We start from the raw sequence: 19,091 nt of genomic DNA on the forward strand, positions 1-19,091 counted from the left end.
AATAAAGAATTACTGAATTGTGGAGAGAAGCTATTTAGATGACAGTAGATTTGGCAGAAGACTATCTTGACGTTACTTAGAAGCCTTTAGGAAAAATCAAGTTGTTTGATGTCTGTTAACTGAAAAATTTTTAAGCCGTTTGTTTTTTTATGAAGGAATAAAGAGAGGAATATATAGATTTAAGTGTAGACAAAGTCTTGCTGCTGGTAGAGGCTCAAATTATAAATGCAGTTTGAAGAATGCGGAAAGAAAAACGTTCCAAGATTTCAACCTGGTGAATAATTAAATGAGGTCATTTCTCTTTAGAGTTTTAGCATACCAACTATGTGTGTATTGAATGTAGTCTTTTGTTTATCTGGATTATCAAAGGTAGCTAATGTCTACTTTTCTTTTTTAAATATTTCTTAGAAGACTTTGTTTAGGCTGTGTTTTGGCTTTGTAGATTGGGTTATTAAAATTGTTCCATCATGTTGGGCCAGTTGCTCATTCATTGCATTTCTTTTTTTTCCCTAGTTATTGGCTGTGTTCCTTGATGCTAAATTCAAATAACACAGGATCCTTCTTAAAACTGGAGCAAATACACTTTCAGGCATATCTCATATATTGTGTCTGATCTTAACCCAGTCCTGACAACAGCCACTTTCTAACTCCTGGAATCCACTTAGTTATAACTGAGAGCTGACTGGTTAGTTTTATTAAGGTCCACTTATAGCCTGCTACTGTTTTATATGTATGTGTGTGTGTGTTTGTAATCTTAATGAAGATTTTTCTCTTCATAAAAAATACTCTGAGAATATGTATGAAGTTTAAAATCTGGCTTTTATACCGTTTAGAAGAATGACATTGTGATTAGGAACCAGTAACTTGAATTAGTGGCTGCTTTGTAAATAATTAGGTGTCAATACTCAGGTTTCTCTGAATTTTAGAATTGGAGGCTAGTACTTCATCACGTACCAGGCAGATTTTTTTTCTTTTTTTGATAAATTTGTAGGAGTTTTGTGATTTTTTTTTTTTTGTAAGTATAGAATATAGAAGGCTTTACATGACTGTTTTGTCTAATGGGTTTTTGGTTTTGCTCCTATTGCTATCATTACTTGGAAAGTAGGTATGCCTGCCAAGAATGTAAGGTCTTATGTTCCTTATTTGGGGATTTTGTGATGTGGGGAAAATGTAGAGACAGGTGGCAGTCAAGCACTAGAGCAGATCTGATTAAAGCACAAACCAAACTCCCTAAACCACCTTCATCAGAGCTAAAATTACCTCACGTGTCTAAAGAGTAGGCCTGTCTAGAGAAATGATTCTGCGTTGCCTTGAGAACTTCTTAGAGAATGTGGTGGAATTTCCTAATTTTCGGACAGTTAAATTAGATAATCTTCATTCATGTGGCTGTCTTAAACCGAAAGTTGACGTGTTAAGTAGCTATGCAGCTATGAAATTAAAACTGCATTCTAGGTATTTCATCCCCAAAATCACTCCCATTTTAATCCACTAGTTTAACGCTCTGGATCTAGAGTTAGAGCTCAGGTTTTGAGTTTGAGTTTTGTCCTTTGTTGCAAATAATTCAATACTTGAAATCCCGTAAGCACTCAGTAAAAGGGGGTTTGTAACAGAAACCCTGGTAGCATAGTGGTTAAGAGCTACATCTGCTAACCAAAAGGTCAGCAGTTCGAATCCACCAGGTGCTCCTTGGAAATCGTATGGTGCAGTTCTAATCTGTCTGTCGTGTGGGGTCGCTATGAGTTGGAATCGACTTGACGGCAACGGGTTTGGTTTTGGTATGTTTGTGACATTTGAAAGAAATATTCACTCTCAGGCTCCTACCCCCATTTCTTTATCAGTTTACCTAATGAAGCCATTTATTAGGTGCAATTAACCATAGTTGTTGAGCTCCATGAATAGTGTATAGGTACACAACCGTACCTCACATAGGTTTGCACAACAAGGTCAGGGAATAAAGAAACAGAAGCTTTAGTAGTCACCTTTTCCTGTGCCGTTTAATATTTCAAATTTACTTCAGTTCTCCTTTGGTCTTGTTATTTAACTTCACGCAAAGTTCTTCTGTTACTCTAGAATAGTCTTGATGCTTATTCTGCTGAATTTTAACTGAAGTAATTCATGCTCATTCTAAAAGTTTGAGGCTTTTTCAAAACTTTGAACAGGTTTGGATATTTTTTAGAGGTATGATTGTCCATTTTATTGATAATGAAAATGTGTTTTCAGGGTTGTTTTTACTTATATTTACTCAAACAGTTTGAGATTATATTCTCTTTTTAAGTTGGAGATAAAGGTTGTCCTTGGGTGGCGCAGAAGGCGTGTGCAGGACTACTAACCTAAAGAATGGTGGTTCGAAGGCACTTGGTGGTGATGTGCTTCCATAAAAGTCACAGCCTTGAAAACCTCATGGAGAAGAAGTTCTGCTCTAACACATGGGGTCGCCACAAGTCAGAATTGATTTGATGGCAACAGGGTTTGGTTTGGGGCTTTTTTGAGTTGATATGAACCTTTGACGTGTTTAAACAAATAATATCGTACACACAAAGCAGCTTTCTAGTATTTTTAAATCATTTAATTGCAGAGTACAATATTAATTTTTGGTCCCTGTTCCTGCTACATTTATTTTACTCTGATAGGTGTATATATAAAACATGGGAAAGCTGCTTTGCTAAAAGAGTGTTTATTCATTCATTCAGCGACTAATGGTTGAGCATCAACTATGTGCCAGCACCACTCTAGGCAGTGGATGGTACTAGTAATCAAGTAAGTACAATGAAGATATTAAAACAGGGTAATATGATAATGTTTGGTCAAGTGGGGACAAGGGTTAAGTTTAGATAAGATTGCAAAGGAAGGCCTCTCTGAGGAAGTGACATTTGAGCTGAGACCTGAATAATGGTAATGAAACAGCTATGCAGATAGCTATCTGGGTGAGGAGCTTTCCACAAGGAAAAAAGAAAAAAGCTGAAAACTTGGTTTACCACTGCCAGAGGATTACGTTTGTCATTGTGAAACTTCCAGGAGTATTAACAGAAGTCTGGAGGGTCAGAGGCTTTTAAACTAGGCTTTATGTTTTCCTTCTTTTCTCTCTCGGGTTGTTACATTTGTGTTAGTAAAGGGATAGTTCACCTCAATGTAATTTATTAACAATCCCGTGTTACTTATCCTCGAATTTTCATTTCTTTACTTTCAAATCTCCAACTAGACAGATTAACATGGTGCAATTTGATTATTTTCTCTCCCATCTGTTGGATCCTTTGGGATGAAAATAGTTAAACTTGGCCATCAAGATTAAAACATCATAAAACAGGAAACTCTAAGTATTAAAGAGTTAAATAAATGTGGGCAATGCTGAGCCATCAAAGCTAGATTACTTATTGCAGGATTTCTCAGAGACTTTGATTTTCAGTACAGATGGACTTTGATATCCATGGGGGATTGGTTCCAGGACCCCCACGGATGCCAAAATATAGGAATGCTGACGTTCCTTATATAAAATGCCGTAGTGTTTGCATGTAACCTATGCACATCCTCATTTCGTGATTACTTGTAATACCTACTGGGAACACTGATGCTGCCTGGGCATTTATTAGCTGATGCCAGTCCACCTGTGATCTTGAAGTTCTTGAGGCTGTAGCTCTTTACAGAGCTAGCCAGCCATCCCTCACTTGCTGGAAACGCCTTCCTCTCGCGCTCCTCAACCCCTCACACTTAGCCTCTGAGGGATTGCTTTGACTGTTATTCATTGCTTTTTAGGAGCAATTTTTTCACAGAAACAAAGGGTGCACACAACACAAGTAAGGAACAAACAAGAGGTGAGGCAAGCAATGCTGAAACAGTTGAGTGCTGGAGAGAGACTTAGGATCCATAAGATGGTGGGAGGCTACAGCAGGGGATGCCTACACATCACTTCATTCCTGTGGATTCAGTGTCCTGCTCTGAGTGTGGCAAATGCAGATTTTGCTTTTTGGAACTCCCGCCACTCCCCACCCCCCAAATACTTTCAATCCCAGGTTGGTTGTTGAGTCCATGGATGCAAAACCCATGGATATGGAGGGCCAACTGTAGTATGCAATATAAATGCCAAAATGTGGCCAGTTACCTAACTTTTGACTTAAATAACTTTTGACTTAGACTCCCTTTTTTTTTTTTTCAGAATTATCTCATAAAATTAAAGTTGTGGGAAACATACTCTGGTAGTAAGCCTGCATGCTTGAAATTTTGATTGTATTAAACTTTGGCTTTCACCTTTTATCCAGAATCATTTTACAGTTTTCAATTGTTAAGTAGCAGTAATGTTTGGGAAAGATTGGTTAAATATGAAATGAGTTCATAACAGATCTGGAATTTTTCTTAAACTATGTTTAGGCCCTTTTTTTTGTCTTATCTATAGTTTATAATCAGTATAGTGTCTAGAATTATTACTAAAAATATAAAGTAGTTTGGTCCCTTCCTTCCACTCTGAATCACATCCTCAGTTTTTGTTTTTATTGATTTTGTCTAGTTTATAGATTATGCCTCTAAACCTTTTTTGTTTTAATTGTGCTTTAAGTGAAAGTTTACAATTCAAATCAGTTTCTCATACAAAAACTTACACAAACATTGTTCTGTGACCCTAGTTGTTCTCCCTACAATGTGACAGCACACTCCTTCTCTCCACCTTGCATTCTCTGTGTCCATTCAACCTGCTCCTGGCTCCCTCTGCCTTTTCACTCGCCTCCAGACAGGAGCTGCCAACGTAGTCTCATGTGTCTGCTTCAGCCAAGAAGCACACTCCTCACCAGTATAATTTTATGTCTTACAGTCTAAACTATAATTTATTTTTATTAACATTTTTACAGTTTTTATTTCAACAGAGTATTTTACTTTTCCTGTGTTTGGAATGCTTTTGGTTCTCACTCTCATTCGATTGTACATATTCATCTCTGCTTCTTGACTTGCAGCCTTGGCACATCGTAACTTCGACTTTCAACTTTCCTTTACAGATGTATCTCATTTCCAACATCTTTAGACATTATTTGTATATATTCTTACAGATACATAACAAGTATTCTCATCTTTTTTTGCCACTCAAGTGAGAAAATCTAGCTTTTGCCACCTTTACCATTCTGTACAAAGAACGAAGTGAGAAAGCATTCAGGACATTGCCTTCACAATTCTTTATTGAAAGATTTTGAGTCTCCTTGCTGATGATTTGGTTTCCTTAGTTAGTCCTGTAGGTTTTGAATAGAAGACAGCTCTGGAAGGAAAGTAGATGAAAGGGGTCATATATGTCCAATCTTAACCCTCAGATTTGCCATAGTTTTTAGCTGACATGCTCTCCTTCACAAATTAACTGGTATTCTTCTAAAGCTGTCTTAAATACAAGTAACCAACCAAAAACCAAACCCAGTGCCATTGAGTCGATTCTGACTCATAGCAACCCTATAGGACAGAGTAGAACTGCCCCATAGAGTCTGCAAGGAGCGCCTGGCGGATTCGAACTGCTGACACTGTGGTTAGCAGCTGTAGCACTTAACCACTACGCCACCAGGGTTTCTAAATACAAATAAACAAAAGCAAAAAAAATAATAATAATAACTCTTAACCTGACTTTTCTTAACACTGCTGAGTTTGGATTATCTTGTAAATGGACTTTTCTAATTACGGAAAACAAAGTGGAACTAATGATAGAAATACAAACTGGATAGTTGGTCAGGTTTCAGAAACACAAATTTCTGACTTTCTTATAATAATGCTCATGCCTCAAAGGACTGACAGTACATTAGATAGGCGTTTTATCTGGCCTTTTTCCTTCCTTGCTGTTTATCTTACTGTAACAGGAACCATATTAATTCCCTCAGTATGACAAGAATGGTCTACTTAGACATCTTGTTCTTTGTTGGGAATGCCCCCAGATCCTTGAAACCACTTTTCTGCTTCAGACATTCAAACTTCCTATGGTTCTTCCGGAAACCCCGGTGGCGCAGTGGTTAAGTGCTGTGGCTGCTAACCAAGAGGTCAGCAGCTCAAATCCGCCGGGCGCTCCTTGGAAACTCTGTGGGGCAGTTCTACTGTGTCCTATAGGGTCACTATGAGTCGAAATCGACTCGATGGCACTGGGTTTGGTTTTTTTTTTTTTTTTTTTTTTGATCTTCCTCTCTGTTCTAGCTTCCTGGAAGAACAGACATGTCTCATTTATGATATATGTAGATTGTGAGACAGGCTTAGAAAGCCTTGATTATCAACTCATTTGAATTACAGGACATTTATGAGTCCGGTGAGTCTGTTCCTTACATACGAGGTGCCTTCGTCATGTAGTGCTGCTGTAACAGAAGTACTAAAAGTGGATGGCTTTTACAAAGAGATTTATTTTCTCACAGTCTGGTAGGCTAGAAGTCCAGATTCAGGGCGTCAGCTCCAGATGAAGGCTTTCTGTCTCTTTCAGCTCTGGAGGAAGGGCCTTGTCATCAGTCTTCCTCTGGACTAGGAGCTTCCCTGCGCTGTGCTCCCAGTCCCGCTTTCTTGGTGGTGTGAGGCCCCCATGTGTCTGCTTTTCTCTTTTGTATCAAGAGATTGGCTTAAGACACTGTCTAATCGTGTAGATCTCATCAATGCAACTGCCACTAATCCATCTCATTACATCATAGTGATAGGATTTACAGCACATAGGGAAATCACATCAGATAATAAATGGTAGACAATCATACAAGAAAGGGAATCATGACCTAGCCAAATTGACACATATTTTGGGGGGACACAGTTCAATCCATGACATGAGGAAATAACTTCTCTAAGTTTGCTCATTGTAATTCAGTTCAGTTCATTGTGTCATCTCTGACACAGCTATAATTTCGTTCCGCCATATACAGTAATTATATTGAGATACCTTTCCCTGCCAGAATCACTTGAGAGTTGCAGCAGAATGTCCTGGCATAAGACAAGAGAAGCAGAGGAAACCAAAGGTCCTGAGCGGGGAAGCCCATATTCAGCCCCTAAGAGAGATGCAAATCTACATGAGGGCCTAACTGTCCTCACACTGAGATGATCCTGAGTCAACAAGATCCTTTGACAAAAAGGAATTGACCTGATTTAATTAAGTCCAAGGCTGACAAAGCTGCTCTGAATTAAAATTAGCCAGATTGATCTAACTGCATCTAGGCAAAGGCCCCTTTTGCTTCAGTGCAGTTAATTCCCTTGGAGGTAACTGTGGCCCTGCCTTCTGCCTGCCTACCTCATTAAATTTGGCCTGCCTCTTTGAAACTAATTAACTCCCAACTTGTTTCCTAGCTTCTTATTTACAGCTTCTGTCTGTAACTTTGCCTCTGACAATTTTTAAACCTATTGTTTTCTTTATTGTAACTAATGCATCAGTTATTTCTGTATAACAAACCAAAAACTTAGGAGCTTAAAAATATAAAGATTTATTATTTATTGGTTGGCTCATTCTTTCTCCTTTGATCTTCAGTCCAGGCTTCTTCATATCATGGGCTGCCCCAGAGCAACATTCCAAAAGACTGTAGGCAAAAGCTGCAAGACATTGACAGTCAACAATGTCAAATTTGCAACTTTCTGTTAGTTAAAGCAAGTCACAAGGCTAGTCCTTTTAATGTGAGGAACAGCATAAAGCCATGAAAGCCATGTTTTCCAGTCTACACAACTCTAAACCAGCACAGTTACCTTTCCTAAAATTAAGTGTGGAAGTGTTCTGGTTACAAGTCAACAAAGTGTAAAGATTTTACCTGTTGCCATCGAGTCGTTTTTGACTCATAGGATGGAGAAGAACTGTCCCATAGCGTTCCCAAGGCTGTAATTTTTATGGAAGCAGACTGCCACATCTTTCTCCTGTATAAAGTTCTTAGCATTTAATATTTTTATCTTTTTGTTCCTGACCACACTTATTTGTATGATTATCAGGAGTCATGATTTCTGTACTGAGCACTGTATAGTATAAAATCTGTTCTCTCTAGTGTTAACTTGTAGGAAGGGTATGGAGCAAAGAAAGTGTGGGGCTTCTAAGTTTTATGTTTCAGGCGTTGTTATATAGGGTATCTTTAAAGATGCCTATGCAAGTATGGTGAGGCTTTTCATTACTGGATGGCATAAATAGTTTGCATTCAACTGCTAACCTAAAGGTTGGCAGCTCAGATCCACCCAGTGGCACCACAGAAGAAAGGCCTGACAATCAGCTTCTGTAAAGATAATAGCCCAGAAAACCCTATGAAGCAGTTCTGCTCTGTAATATATGGGGTCATCATGAGTCGGAATCAACTCGAAGGGAATAGGTTTTGGTGCTGGAAGAGAGAAATTGGTGAATAAGCCAGATGTTAGGAATAACTAAAAACAACTCATTTCATAAATATTGAAAATGATCATTTTATGTGAACCATGCTAAATCTAGCCCAGAACAACAGTTTATTTTTATGTACTGGCAATTCCCAATTTTATATATGTAGCCAAGAACCCCTCTGAACTTGAAGCTTGTCGATTTTTGGCTCAGCAGACATCCCAAACATAATGTGTCAAAAACTAAACTCATACTCTCCTTTCCTTCCTTTCTGTTCATGCTCAGCTGGCTGATGCTATCTTTGAAATAGGAAAGGAAGAAAATAGAAACATGCATAGAGATAGTAAACAGGGAATGAGAGGATTAGAAAAATCTAGGTATTAACCAAGCACACTTAACAGTTTTGATTTAAAAATGAGTCAACAGGGTTAGAATATAAAAATCACTTAGTTTCTTAATGATTAAGTTCTTAACCAGTTTTTTTTTTCCTGGTTTTTAAAATGTACTTGCTTTAGAATATATGTAAAAGTATATCTCGTTTAAAAATATTTTCCAGTTCCCTCTTCTAAAACATAAGGAAATGGGTGGGAATGAGGCAAATCAGAATTAAGCTCTTACACTAGTGCTTTCCCGTTTTTCTCTTTTACATAGTTAAACAGCAAACCCTTTGCCATTGAGTCCATTCCAACTTATGGTGACCCTGTGTGTTACAGAGTGGAACTGCTTCATAGGGGTTCTTGGCTGTAATCAAGTGTCAGGCCTTTCTTCTGCAGCACCACTGAGTGGTTTCAAACCGCCAACCTTTAGTTGTCGAGCACAAACCATCTGCACCACCCAAAGGGCCTTTTATATAATAAAAAAAAAAAAAAAAAAAACCCAAACCCGCTGCCGTCAAGTCGATTCTGACTCAGCGACCCTATAGGACAGAGTACAGCTGCCCAGTAGAGTTTCCAAGGAGTGCCTGGTGGATTTGAACTGCTGACCTTTTGGTTAGCAGCTATCGCTCTTAACCACTACACCACCAGGGTTTCCTTTATATAGTTAGGTGTGGTACAATAGAAAGAAAATAGACTTTGGACTTAGATATACCTAGATTCAAAGCTCTGCTCCACACCTGAATGTGTGAGCCTAGGGAAGTCAGTGACTTCTTTTCCTTGCCTGTAAAGTTAGGAATAATTACTTCATAGGGTTATGAGGACAAAATTTAGAGAAACGAAAAACATATATAAATGTGCCATCTGGCACTTACTGAGTATTTAACACTTGGTAATTTCTCAGAAGAAAACTTGAATATCTAAAAAATAGAGATGAGAAGACGTGTCCTAGTTTCCCCCAGTCTATCAATAAAACACACCCTGTTTCACCCAGTCATCAAATATTAACTTTGTAATCTTGAGCAAGTCATTTAACTTCTGTAAGCTTCAGTTAGAAAAATGGGGCAATGTGAAGGTCAGAGGACCAGATGATATTAGAATGATCCTCCTAACTGCAAGTACTTCAGCATGACAAAGTGGCTATCTTTTGGCATTTGAAGAGGTAACTTGTTTTGCAAAATGAACTGTTGCTTCAGAATTGTATTGAATCACTTACATTTCATCCTTTGGTACTTAGAAGAATTAGGGGAAAGCTTTCTTGTCACTACTACCAATAATAGCTTATTATCTTAATTCATGTTACTCTTACTTGTCCCTTCCCCTTTCAAGAATGTGGTTATATTCACTGTTGCCAATTTGTTGCTCAGGCAGTGGCTTACCTGATGTCTTCCTTCACTCAGGCTGCTGTGGCTTTTTCTTCTTTTGTCTTGTTTATATATCTAGGAGCATCTTCAAATTCAGTTGCTATTATGAGAAGCAACTAGAAATTTTCTTTTAAGTACCACACAGAAGAAGCTTGGTTGTTTTCATATCTGGTTGTGATTGTTTATCCTAATGTATGGGTTTCCCTTCTATTGCCAATTTCTACTCCTAAAACATGCTTTGTTTTGTTTTTGAGGTGAAATTCATGTTAACAAAAAATTCACCATTTTAAAGCATAGAATTTATTGGCGTTTAGTACATTCACAGTGTTGTACAGCCATCACCTTTATCTAGTTCCAAAACATTTTTATCACCCCCAAAGGAGATCCTATACCCATTAAGTATCAATCTCTGTTCCCTCTTTTCCCCCAGCCCTTGGCAACCACTAATCTGCTTTCTGTCTCTGTGGATTTACCTAGCCTGGGTATTTCATATTAATGGACTCAAGCAGTAACGCTCTGTGAACCTTCGTGTACATGTGTATACTTGAATACCTGTTTTCAGTTCTTTGAGGTGTTCACCTCGAAGTGGAATTGCTGTATCATATGGTACTTCTATGTTTATGGTACTTCTATGTTTAACTTTTTGAGGAACTGCCAAACTATTCACATGAGCTGCACCATTTTACAGCCACCAGAAATGTGCAGGGGTTCCAATTTTTTTACATCTTTGCCAACACTTTTTATTTTCTGATTTTCTGTTCTGTTTTTATAGCTGTCCTAGTGGGTGTGAAGTGATACCACATTGTGGTTTTGATTTACGTTTCCACGATGACTAATGTTAAGCATTTGTGATGGTTAAGGTTGTGTTCCACCTTCACTGGGCCATGATTCTCAGTGGTTTGGCACTTACGTAATGAGGTAGTTTGGCAGGTACATGATGATACGGTTTGGCGGTTACATAATGACATAATCATCCTCCATGATGTGAGCTAATGTGAGCAGCCAGTCAGTTGTGCGGAGAGTTTCCTTGGGGGTGTGGCCGGCGTTCAGTATATATATGGATATTCTGGCAAAGCTCACATGCTTGCTCTGGATCTTGCATCTGGCTCATCATCATCTGACCTCTGGTTCTTGGGACTTGAGCCAGCTGCCTTCCGTACTGCCTGCCGATCTTGGGGATCTGTGAGCCACCAGCCTGCCATCTTTCTTGCTGATCTTGGATTTGTCAGCCTCCACAGCCTGCGACCTAGCAACCTGTCGCCTGATCCACGGACTTTGAACTTGCCAGCCTCTGCTGCCGAATGAGCCATTTTCTTGAGATAAAACCACCCGTAAATCTGTATAAATACATGCATCGCTTAACATCCATGATAAATTCTGTGAAATAAAACATTATGTGATTTGGACGTCGTGTGAACATCGTGTTGTATACAGGCAGTCCTGGTACAATCAGTAGTTAAATCCCCATAAAGCCTATTAAAACCTTATGAGAGCCTGTTGGACAAAGCCTGAGAACTGTATCCACTGGGTACAGGAAGCCAGACTTGCCAGGTGTGCGGCTGGGCTGAGCAGGGGCTGTGTCGGCTGCGCTGGCGGCCTTATCAGGATTTTGCGCATGCAGACCAGGAGTGGGATGGGGGGGCACACAGAGGTCTTGGAGCGGTGGCCATGGGAAGTAAGTAGGACTGTCCCATAGGGTTTCCAAGGTGGGTTCGAACCTCCAACCTTTTGGTTAGCAGCCAGGCACTTAACTATTGTGTAGCCAGAGCTCACACTCTCTCTTTCTTCCGCCCTCTGTCTCTCTCTCTGCCTTATGCACCACAACAGCACAATCTGCAGTCCATCATAGGGATGGTGTAGGACTGGGCAGCATTTCGTTTCACTTCGTATGAGTCTACCAAGAGCCAGGGACCGACTAGATGACAGCCACCAGCAATGATAACAGTACTTCTGGAGGGATACACAAAAATCGATAAAAGCTGGTTACTTCCAGGAAGGGGAATTGGGTGGCTGAAGGATGCAAACAGGAAAGACATTTTTACTGTGTCCCTTTTTGTACTTTTTGAAGTCTGAACTACTTGAATGTATTTTCATTCAAAATGTAAATAAAATGTAAACAAATACTTAACATCCAACAATTCCATCTCTAAGTATCTACCCTATGAAGATAGAATGGCATATGGAAGTTCACTATATAGTATGTTTATAAAAGCAGAAGAGTGGGAACAGCTTAACCTGAATCAATGAATAAACCATGATGTTTACTATTATGGGATACTCTATAGAGATACCACTTTGAGGACTAAGATGCCCCTGACCCAAGCCATGGTGTTTTCTTTCACCTCTTACGCATGCGAAACCTGGACATTGGATAAGGAAGACTGAAGAAGAAGTGATGCCTTTGAATTACAGTGTTGGCGAAGAATATTGAATATACTATGGACTGCCAGAACACATCTGTCTTGAAGTACAGCCAGAATGGTCCTTAGAAGCAAGGATGGGGAGACTTTGTCTCATGTACTGTGCACATGTTTCCGGAGGGACCTAGTCCAGTCCCTGGAGAAAGAGATCATGCTTGGTAAGGTAGTGGGTCAGCGAAAAAGAGGAAGACCCTCAATGAGGTGGGTTGACACAGTGGCTGCAACGATGGGCTCAAACAAAGCAACGATTATGAGGATGGCACAGGACAGGGCAGTGTTTCATTCTCTTGTACATAGGATGACTATGAGCCAGAACCATCTGGACAGCACCTGACAACTATAGAGATGTTTGTATAGAATAACATGGAATTACCTGCAGAAATATTGTTAAATAGAAAAAAAAAAAAGACAAAACAATATATACAGTATGATAACATTTTTGGTTAAAATGTGTAGAACAGGTTGGTGACTGGGGGCTACTTTAGTGTTAACTATACGGTTTGAAAGTTTTTTGAGGATATATTGAGGTAGCAAAATGAAATTGGTTGGAATGTAGAGATGAATAGCAGTGAGAACACCTTTAAAAACCTGACATAAATCAGTTGTGCGTTTCTTTTCAGTTATCTTTTCCATTTATTACAGTCTTTCTTACTGTCCTCCTATTTGAACTATTTTAAGTGTTCAGGAAAAAAAATATTAGAGTTGAAAAACCCTTTAAAGACTATTTAGTCTAAGTAGAATCTCGTGATTTGTACCCAGTAAAGTAATGGGAAGGCTAAAGAAGACAAATTGTTCAGGACCACAAAGCTAGATAAGCAGACTTGGATCTAGAAATCATGGATTACAACTAGTCATCAAGGAGTTTAACATGTAGGTCATAGCTACGTTTAAGAGAATTTCTTCAAAGGGAGCAATTAAACAAGCACACTCTATAAAGTATTATAGCATTTAATAATAAAAAAAAAAAACACTAGGAGGCAGTAATGAAGGAAATGAAAAACACAAGATACGAGGCATATAGAAAAGTCTGCACGAGAAAAGGTGTGGTGGTCTGCTTCTGTAAAGATTACAGCCTAGGAAACACTATGGGGCAGTTCTACTTTGTCATATAGGGTCACTGTGAATCTGAACCTACTTGACGGCATACAACAATGAAGTATATATATGTGTGTGTGTGTACACGTGTATATATATATATATATATACATACACACACACACTTTACACTTTAAAGACCATCTAGTCTAGGTACAGTCTTATAACTTGTACCCATAAAGTAATGGGAAGGCCAGAGATGACTTTTTCAAGATCACAAATCTAGATGAGCAGACTTGTATCTAGAAGTCATGCCTTACAACGAGTCATCAAGGACTGTTTATATATGTATCATAATTCATATAACCAGTCCCCTCCAGATATTTAGGTTTTTAGTCTTTTACAACTTAAAAATAAGTCATTTTATAAATGTGATGACAGTTTTATAGGGTTAATGTCTAGTAGTAAAACTTGAGGAGAAAAGGTATGTGCATTTGTAATTTTGGTAAATATTGCCAGATTGTCCTTCCTAGAGGTTGCGCTGATGCGTACACTGACAGCAGTGTATTAGAGTGCCTTTTTGCTGACAGCCTTCCCAGTACAGTGTTGGCAGGTGTTTGGATCATTGCAGTATGATAGGTGGAAAATGGTATCACACAAGTTTTTGAGTTTCCCTGGTTACTAGGGGTTGAACTTTTTGCTTGTTTTGTGTTCATACGTTTGAAAGCTGTGTGGCTTCGCTTTTACTGAGCTGCCATTTTTCTGTTGAGCTGTTAGACTTGGCTTATGAAGGTTTTTGCCATGCAGAAATTATTTTAATGTTTAAGTAGTCATATGTATCTGTCTTAATGACCTCTTAAGTTTTGTGCTATTCTTAGAAAGGCCTTTCCTATTTTGAGATTACTAAAAAAAAGTCTGCCATTGTCAAGTGGGCTTGTTTTTAATATACTAACTTGTATAGGTCTAAGCAATGAAAGCCGGTATCTAATACTAAACTTTTTATCAATTATTGCTTAGGAGAGGATGGCCTACCTCACTTCACTCTTTAAGCATGGGGAAATAACAGAGGTGTGTGTGTGCGCGCGCACGCAGTGTCTCATAAGACAACTGAAATAGAACAACACTAGAGCTTGGACTTTGCCATGGGATGCCCTAAAGATGAATTCAAATTCATGATGTAAGCCCTGAGTAAAAACGTTTTAATACAATCAAGGGAAGGCATTCCTATTATGGAATTCCTTTTTAGCAATACCTCGCAATGTTGTTTTTTCATGCCTCTGTCAGTCTGGTTATCTTTCTTTCAACATTTAATTAATGTGGTTTTTTGTTTTGTGTTTTTTATAACGTTAGAACTAAAGGTAAGAATTCCCGAATTGAATTACTAGGTGAGTTTCACATACTTCTCTTATGGCTTCATTTTTGGTAGATTGAGCCATATAAAATTACTTTGTAACATGAAGTATTTTCTTTAGAGTGATGGTATTAAGGATAAGTTTCATACAATTTTCTTTTCATCTGTTTTTTCTATTTTGGTAAAAACCTGTTAATTTTTTCCTAGGAAATTAAACTGGTTTAATTTATCCTATTGTCATGGACTGCATTTACAATAGTAACTGTGTAGAAAAGGTTATTGGTTAACTGTAAACTCAAGATGGATGCTGTATGTTTTCATTTAGATCCCAAGGAAGAGAAGGAGGAAGAAGACAATTCTGTCCTTCCTCAGGAAGTTTCCATTGCTGCAACGAGGCCTACCCGGGGCTGGCGCAGTAGTAGCAGGACATCTGTCTCTCGCCATCGTGACACAGAGAACACCCGAAGCTCTAGGTCCAAGACTGGTTCATTGCAGCTCATCTGCAAGTCAGAACCAAATACAGATCAGCTCGATTATGGTACAGTGCAGATAGGCTATGGGTACTTAAGAGCCTGTTGATTTTAAAAACGTAATGACGAACGTTGACCAAAACAACTTACCTTTCTGATACTGGGTGTGGTGGCATAAGGATGGGGTTTTTTGAGGACAATTTACAGATAGTCTCATTTGTGTAATTACCCAGGCAGTGATTTGTTTTCTTTCTCTTGGCTGCAAAGAGAAAACATATTTATCGAGACTTCTAAATTTTTATTTTTGCTATATTTTATACCAGATGTTGCAGAAGAACATGAGTCTCCAGGTGGCATTAGGTAAGAAACCTTCCATTGTCTGCATTTAAACCTATGGGGACATAGAGCATAATCACAGGAAATGATTAAGAAGATTGTTTTCTATATGAAAGCATCTTTAGCTATAGCAGAGAAATTAACTTGCTCTTAGGTAATTCAGTTTTAGTATTCAATTTAGATCCAACCCTGTCCTTGATTAGAGCTTTCATCATGCAATCTTCAGTTACTCAGTTCAGAAACCTGTCTTATGTACCTTACGTTCTGACTTTTTTCTTGCTAGGCACTAATGTGAAATGTGGGTATTTCGGCCGTTGTTTTGGAATGTTATCCATATCTTCTGTGATAAACCATGTGATTTTGTCTGTCAATAGGTCTTTTTCTGATAAAGCAGAATACTAGGCATAGTATTATAAAGTGATTTGTTTTTTAAATCTTCAGTGCCATTTAGCAATCATCACCCTACCTTTAATGAAATGACAGCATATCTAGAATCTAGATTTTTTAGTTTCAGTTATTATTCTTTAGACTAAAGCAGCTAGATTGCAGTCCAACTAAATTACCCATTGCCGTCGAGGCAGTTTGGACTCATAATGACCCTATAGGACCGAGTACAGCTGCCCAATAGGATTTCCAAGGCGTGACTGGTGGATTCAAACTTCCAGCCTTTTGGTTAGCAGCTATAGCTCTTAACAACTATGCCACCAGGGCTCCCAACTAGATTAAAAAAAAAAAATTAGAAGGATGAAAATCCTAAATAACTTATTGTGAATCTTTGGCTACCACTTTATCAGTAAATTACCAAATAAAATCCTGTCAGATGTGATCATTACAACTAGAATTTCTCATCTCTGTTCTCTTCTTTTAGTAGCGAGGAGGAAGAGGAAGAAGAAGAGGAGATGTTAATCAGTGAAGAGGAAATACCATTCAAAGACGACCCAAGAGATGAGACCTACAAACCCCACTTAGAAAGGCATGTATCAGACTTGTCATGTTTCAGACATGTCAATGAAAAATAAGTAGGAAAGCATTGTTGCATATTTTATTTCATTTTGTTTTCTAACTAATGGGTATAGACTTAATTCTACGTGAGCAATTAATTATGCACTTGTTTTATAGATCTAATATGATCTTATTAGTTTCATTATTACCTACTCATAACAGTCCTCTTTTCTGTTTGCAGAATATTTTGTTCCTATCCAAATTATGATGTCTGCATGTTTTATCTTAAAGCACCATGAATTACCTGAATACTTTGAATTTTTTTACTTATTATCTTGTTTCTCTTTACATCTGTGGTGAAATTTGATTCTGGGGCATGTTTAGCCTGGGCATCATCTCACAGGCATTATTATATATCATTACTACGTATATGAGGAATAATTGGTGGGAGATCACATTTCATGAGCTGAGGATAATTTATAATAAGTCAGTGATATTCCTAAGCTTTTCCCTGTTACCATGGTTTTCCTTGAGAGGATCCTTTGCTTTATACCAAAGTTGAAATGTATTTGTGTTTTCAGGGAAACCCCAAAGCCACGGAGAAGATCAGGGAAGGTGAAAGAAGAGAAAGAGAAGAAGGAAATTAAAGTGGAAGTAGAGGTAGAAGTGAAGGAAGAAGAGAATGAAATTAGGGAGGATGAGGAGCCTCCTAGGAAGTGAGTAGGCAATTATTGCTTTAAAAAAAAAAAATCAGATTTTGAAGATACTAGGGGTAAAAGAGGGTGGAAATATGGGGAGGGGTGATAATGTATATCATACTTAAATATTTTTTGTACTTAAAAAATTTGGCCTCAAGCAGCTGAAACTCTTAAGAGCTTACAAAGTGTAATTTTAATTCAAAGCAATACTTGTGTGTGCTGTTGATTCCCACACGTAGCGACCTTACGGGAGAGAGTAGAACTGTGCCACAGGGTTTTCAAGGCTGTATATAATCTTTATGGAAGCAGACTGCCACATCTTTCTCCCATGGAGTGGCTGATGGGTTCGAACTGCCAACCTCTGGTTAGCAGCTGAGTGCTTAACCATTGCGCCTGCAAATGAGCAGGGAATACAGTAGCTATAGGGATGCAGAGATAGAGACAACAAAAAAAAAAGTATGGCAAATGTGGACGCTCAAAGGAGTAGTAAATAGGCAAATGATAGGATAGCCTCAGTCATGTAAAAACTTTTTGCTTAGCAACCATTTATTGTTGCAGAAATAAGATTTATTTAAGTGTTCAGACATTTTTGGTTCTTTTCAAGGAGAGTATAGTTTGTATTCTTGGGGTTTTTAGATAATAGATTCATTTATTCTACTTTCTAATTGACTAAATTTAGGTGGTAGATCTTTCAGTGTAACAGTTCTTCAAGTGATAACCTTGAGGTTTATCCCGATCTTCCATGGTATTGCCCAATTCTTAAAATGCGTATATTTAATTTGTGATGCAGGCTCATCTGAAAGTGAAATCACTTCAGAATGAAATATTTCCTTGCTTTGCCAAATGTTTCTTTAGCTTTATGTGTTCTGGGTTACCTTTTGTATATGACACCTGCTCTTTGATCCTGACTGTATGTTTTCAGCCATCTTTCACTTGATAAGCTTCAATCTGGAATGCGTGGACAGTTACTCTGTTCTTTAATTATAGGAGAGGAAGAAGGCGAAAAGATGACAAAAGTCCCCGGTTACCCAAAAGGAGGTGAGTAACTCACACTATTTTACCCATCTGTATACCTAGGTACAGAGCATTTAGCTACTGACACACCATTTGTTTTTAGCCACTGACAGTCTCAATCCATTACAGCTAGTAGGAACAAACTGGGCTAGGTATTAGAGCTACCACTAATTGGAGTATGTCCCAGACAATTACATGTATTATCTTCATAACAATCTTATAGGTGAGTCCTACAAGATTGTTCTGAAGATGGTATTTAGCCCTTATAATAATCCTGCAAGGGATGGCTATTTAAAACTTTCACAAAGGCAACTTCGTTAATGTCCCTGATTCAAGGTTAGTATGATGTTTTCATATCCATTGCAGGATCTTGAGGTTTCCAAAAATCTTAATACTTCCTCTTTATCGTTTTTGGGGGGGTTTACTAGTTCATTTGTATTATTATTTTTAACTCCATCAGGGATTTGGTAATTTGCAGTTTAATTCTAACAAATTCTCTGAAGACTGTGTACTAGTAAAGAGTTAATTCTTCACAGTGTAGGATAGCTATTCCCTATAGTAAATTGGAGTTAAAGGCCACCGTGCCAACCGCCACCTTTCCATTGCTAACTCTTCCCCTACATTTTGATACAGAAAAAAGCCTCCAATCCAGTATGTCCGTTGTGAGATGGAAGGATGTGGAACTGTTCTTGCCCATCCTCGCTATCTGCAGGTCAGTGACTTTATTGTATAAAGTAGCATTTTAGGTAGGTTTCATTACTGGTTTTCATACTTCATCAGACTATAAATTTGTATGTTTGACGTAGGCCTTGGAGTTTTCTAAAAGA

At 38.3% G+C, this 19,091-nt stretch overlaps 1 protein-coding gene across 2 annotated transcripts in view; it reads left to right on the forward strand.

The window, feature by feature from the left end:
* ZFP91 (ZFP91 zinc finger protein, atypical E3 ubiquitin ligase) overlaps positions 1–19,091 on the forward strand; it is a 34,772-nt gene that overhangs the window by 5,931 nt on the left and 9,750 nt on the right. Inside the window, exons 3-8 of one of the 2 annotated variants that reach the window (XM_049892007.1) lie at positions 15,130–15,342; positions 15,598–15,634; positions 16,482–16,583; positions 17,134–17,268; positions 18,238–18,288; positions 18,898–18,976. In XM_049892007.1, the coding sequence (XP_049747964.1) occupies positions 15,130–15,342; positions 15,598–15,634; positions 16,482–16,583; positions 17,134–17,268; positions 18,238–18,288; positions 18,898–18,976 (617 nt within the window). Of the gene's footprint in view, positions 1–15,129; positions 15,343–15,597; positions 15,635–16,478; positions 16,584–17,133; positions 17,269–18,237; positions 18,289–18,897; positions 18,977–19,091 lie in introns of both variants that reach the window. The other variant, XM_049892006.1, reaches the window with a different exon arrangement.

The sequence above is a fragment of the Elephas maximus genome, chromosome 7 (genome assembly GCF_024166365.1).
Source record: "Elephas maximus indicus isolate mEleMax1 chromosome 7, mEleMax1 primary haplotype, whole genome shotgun sequence".
NCBI lineage: Eukaryota > Metazoa > Chordata > Mammalia > Proboscidea > Elephantidae > Elephas > Elephas maximus.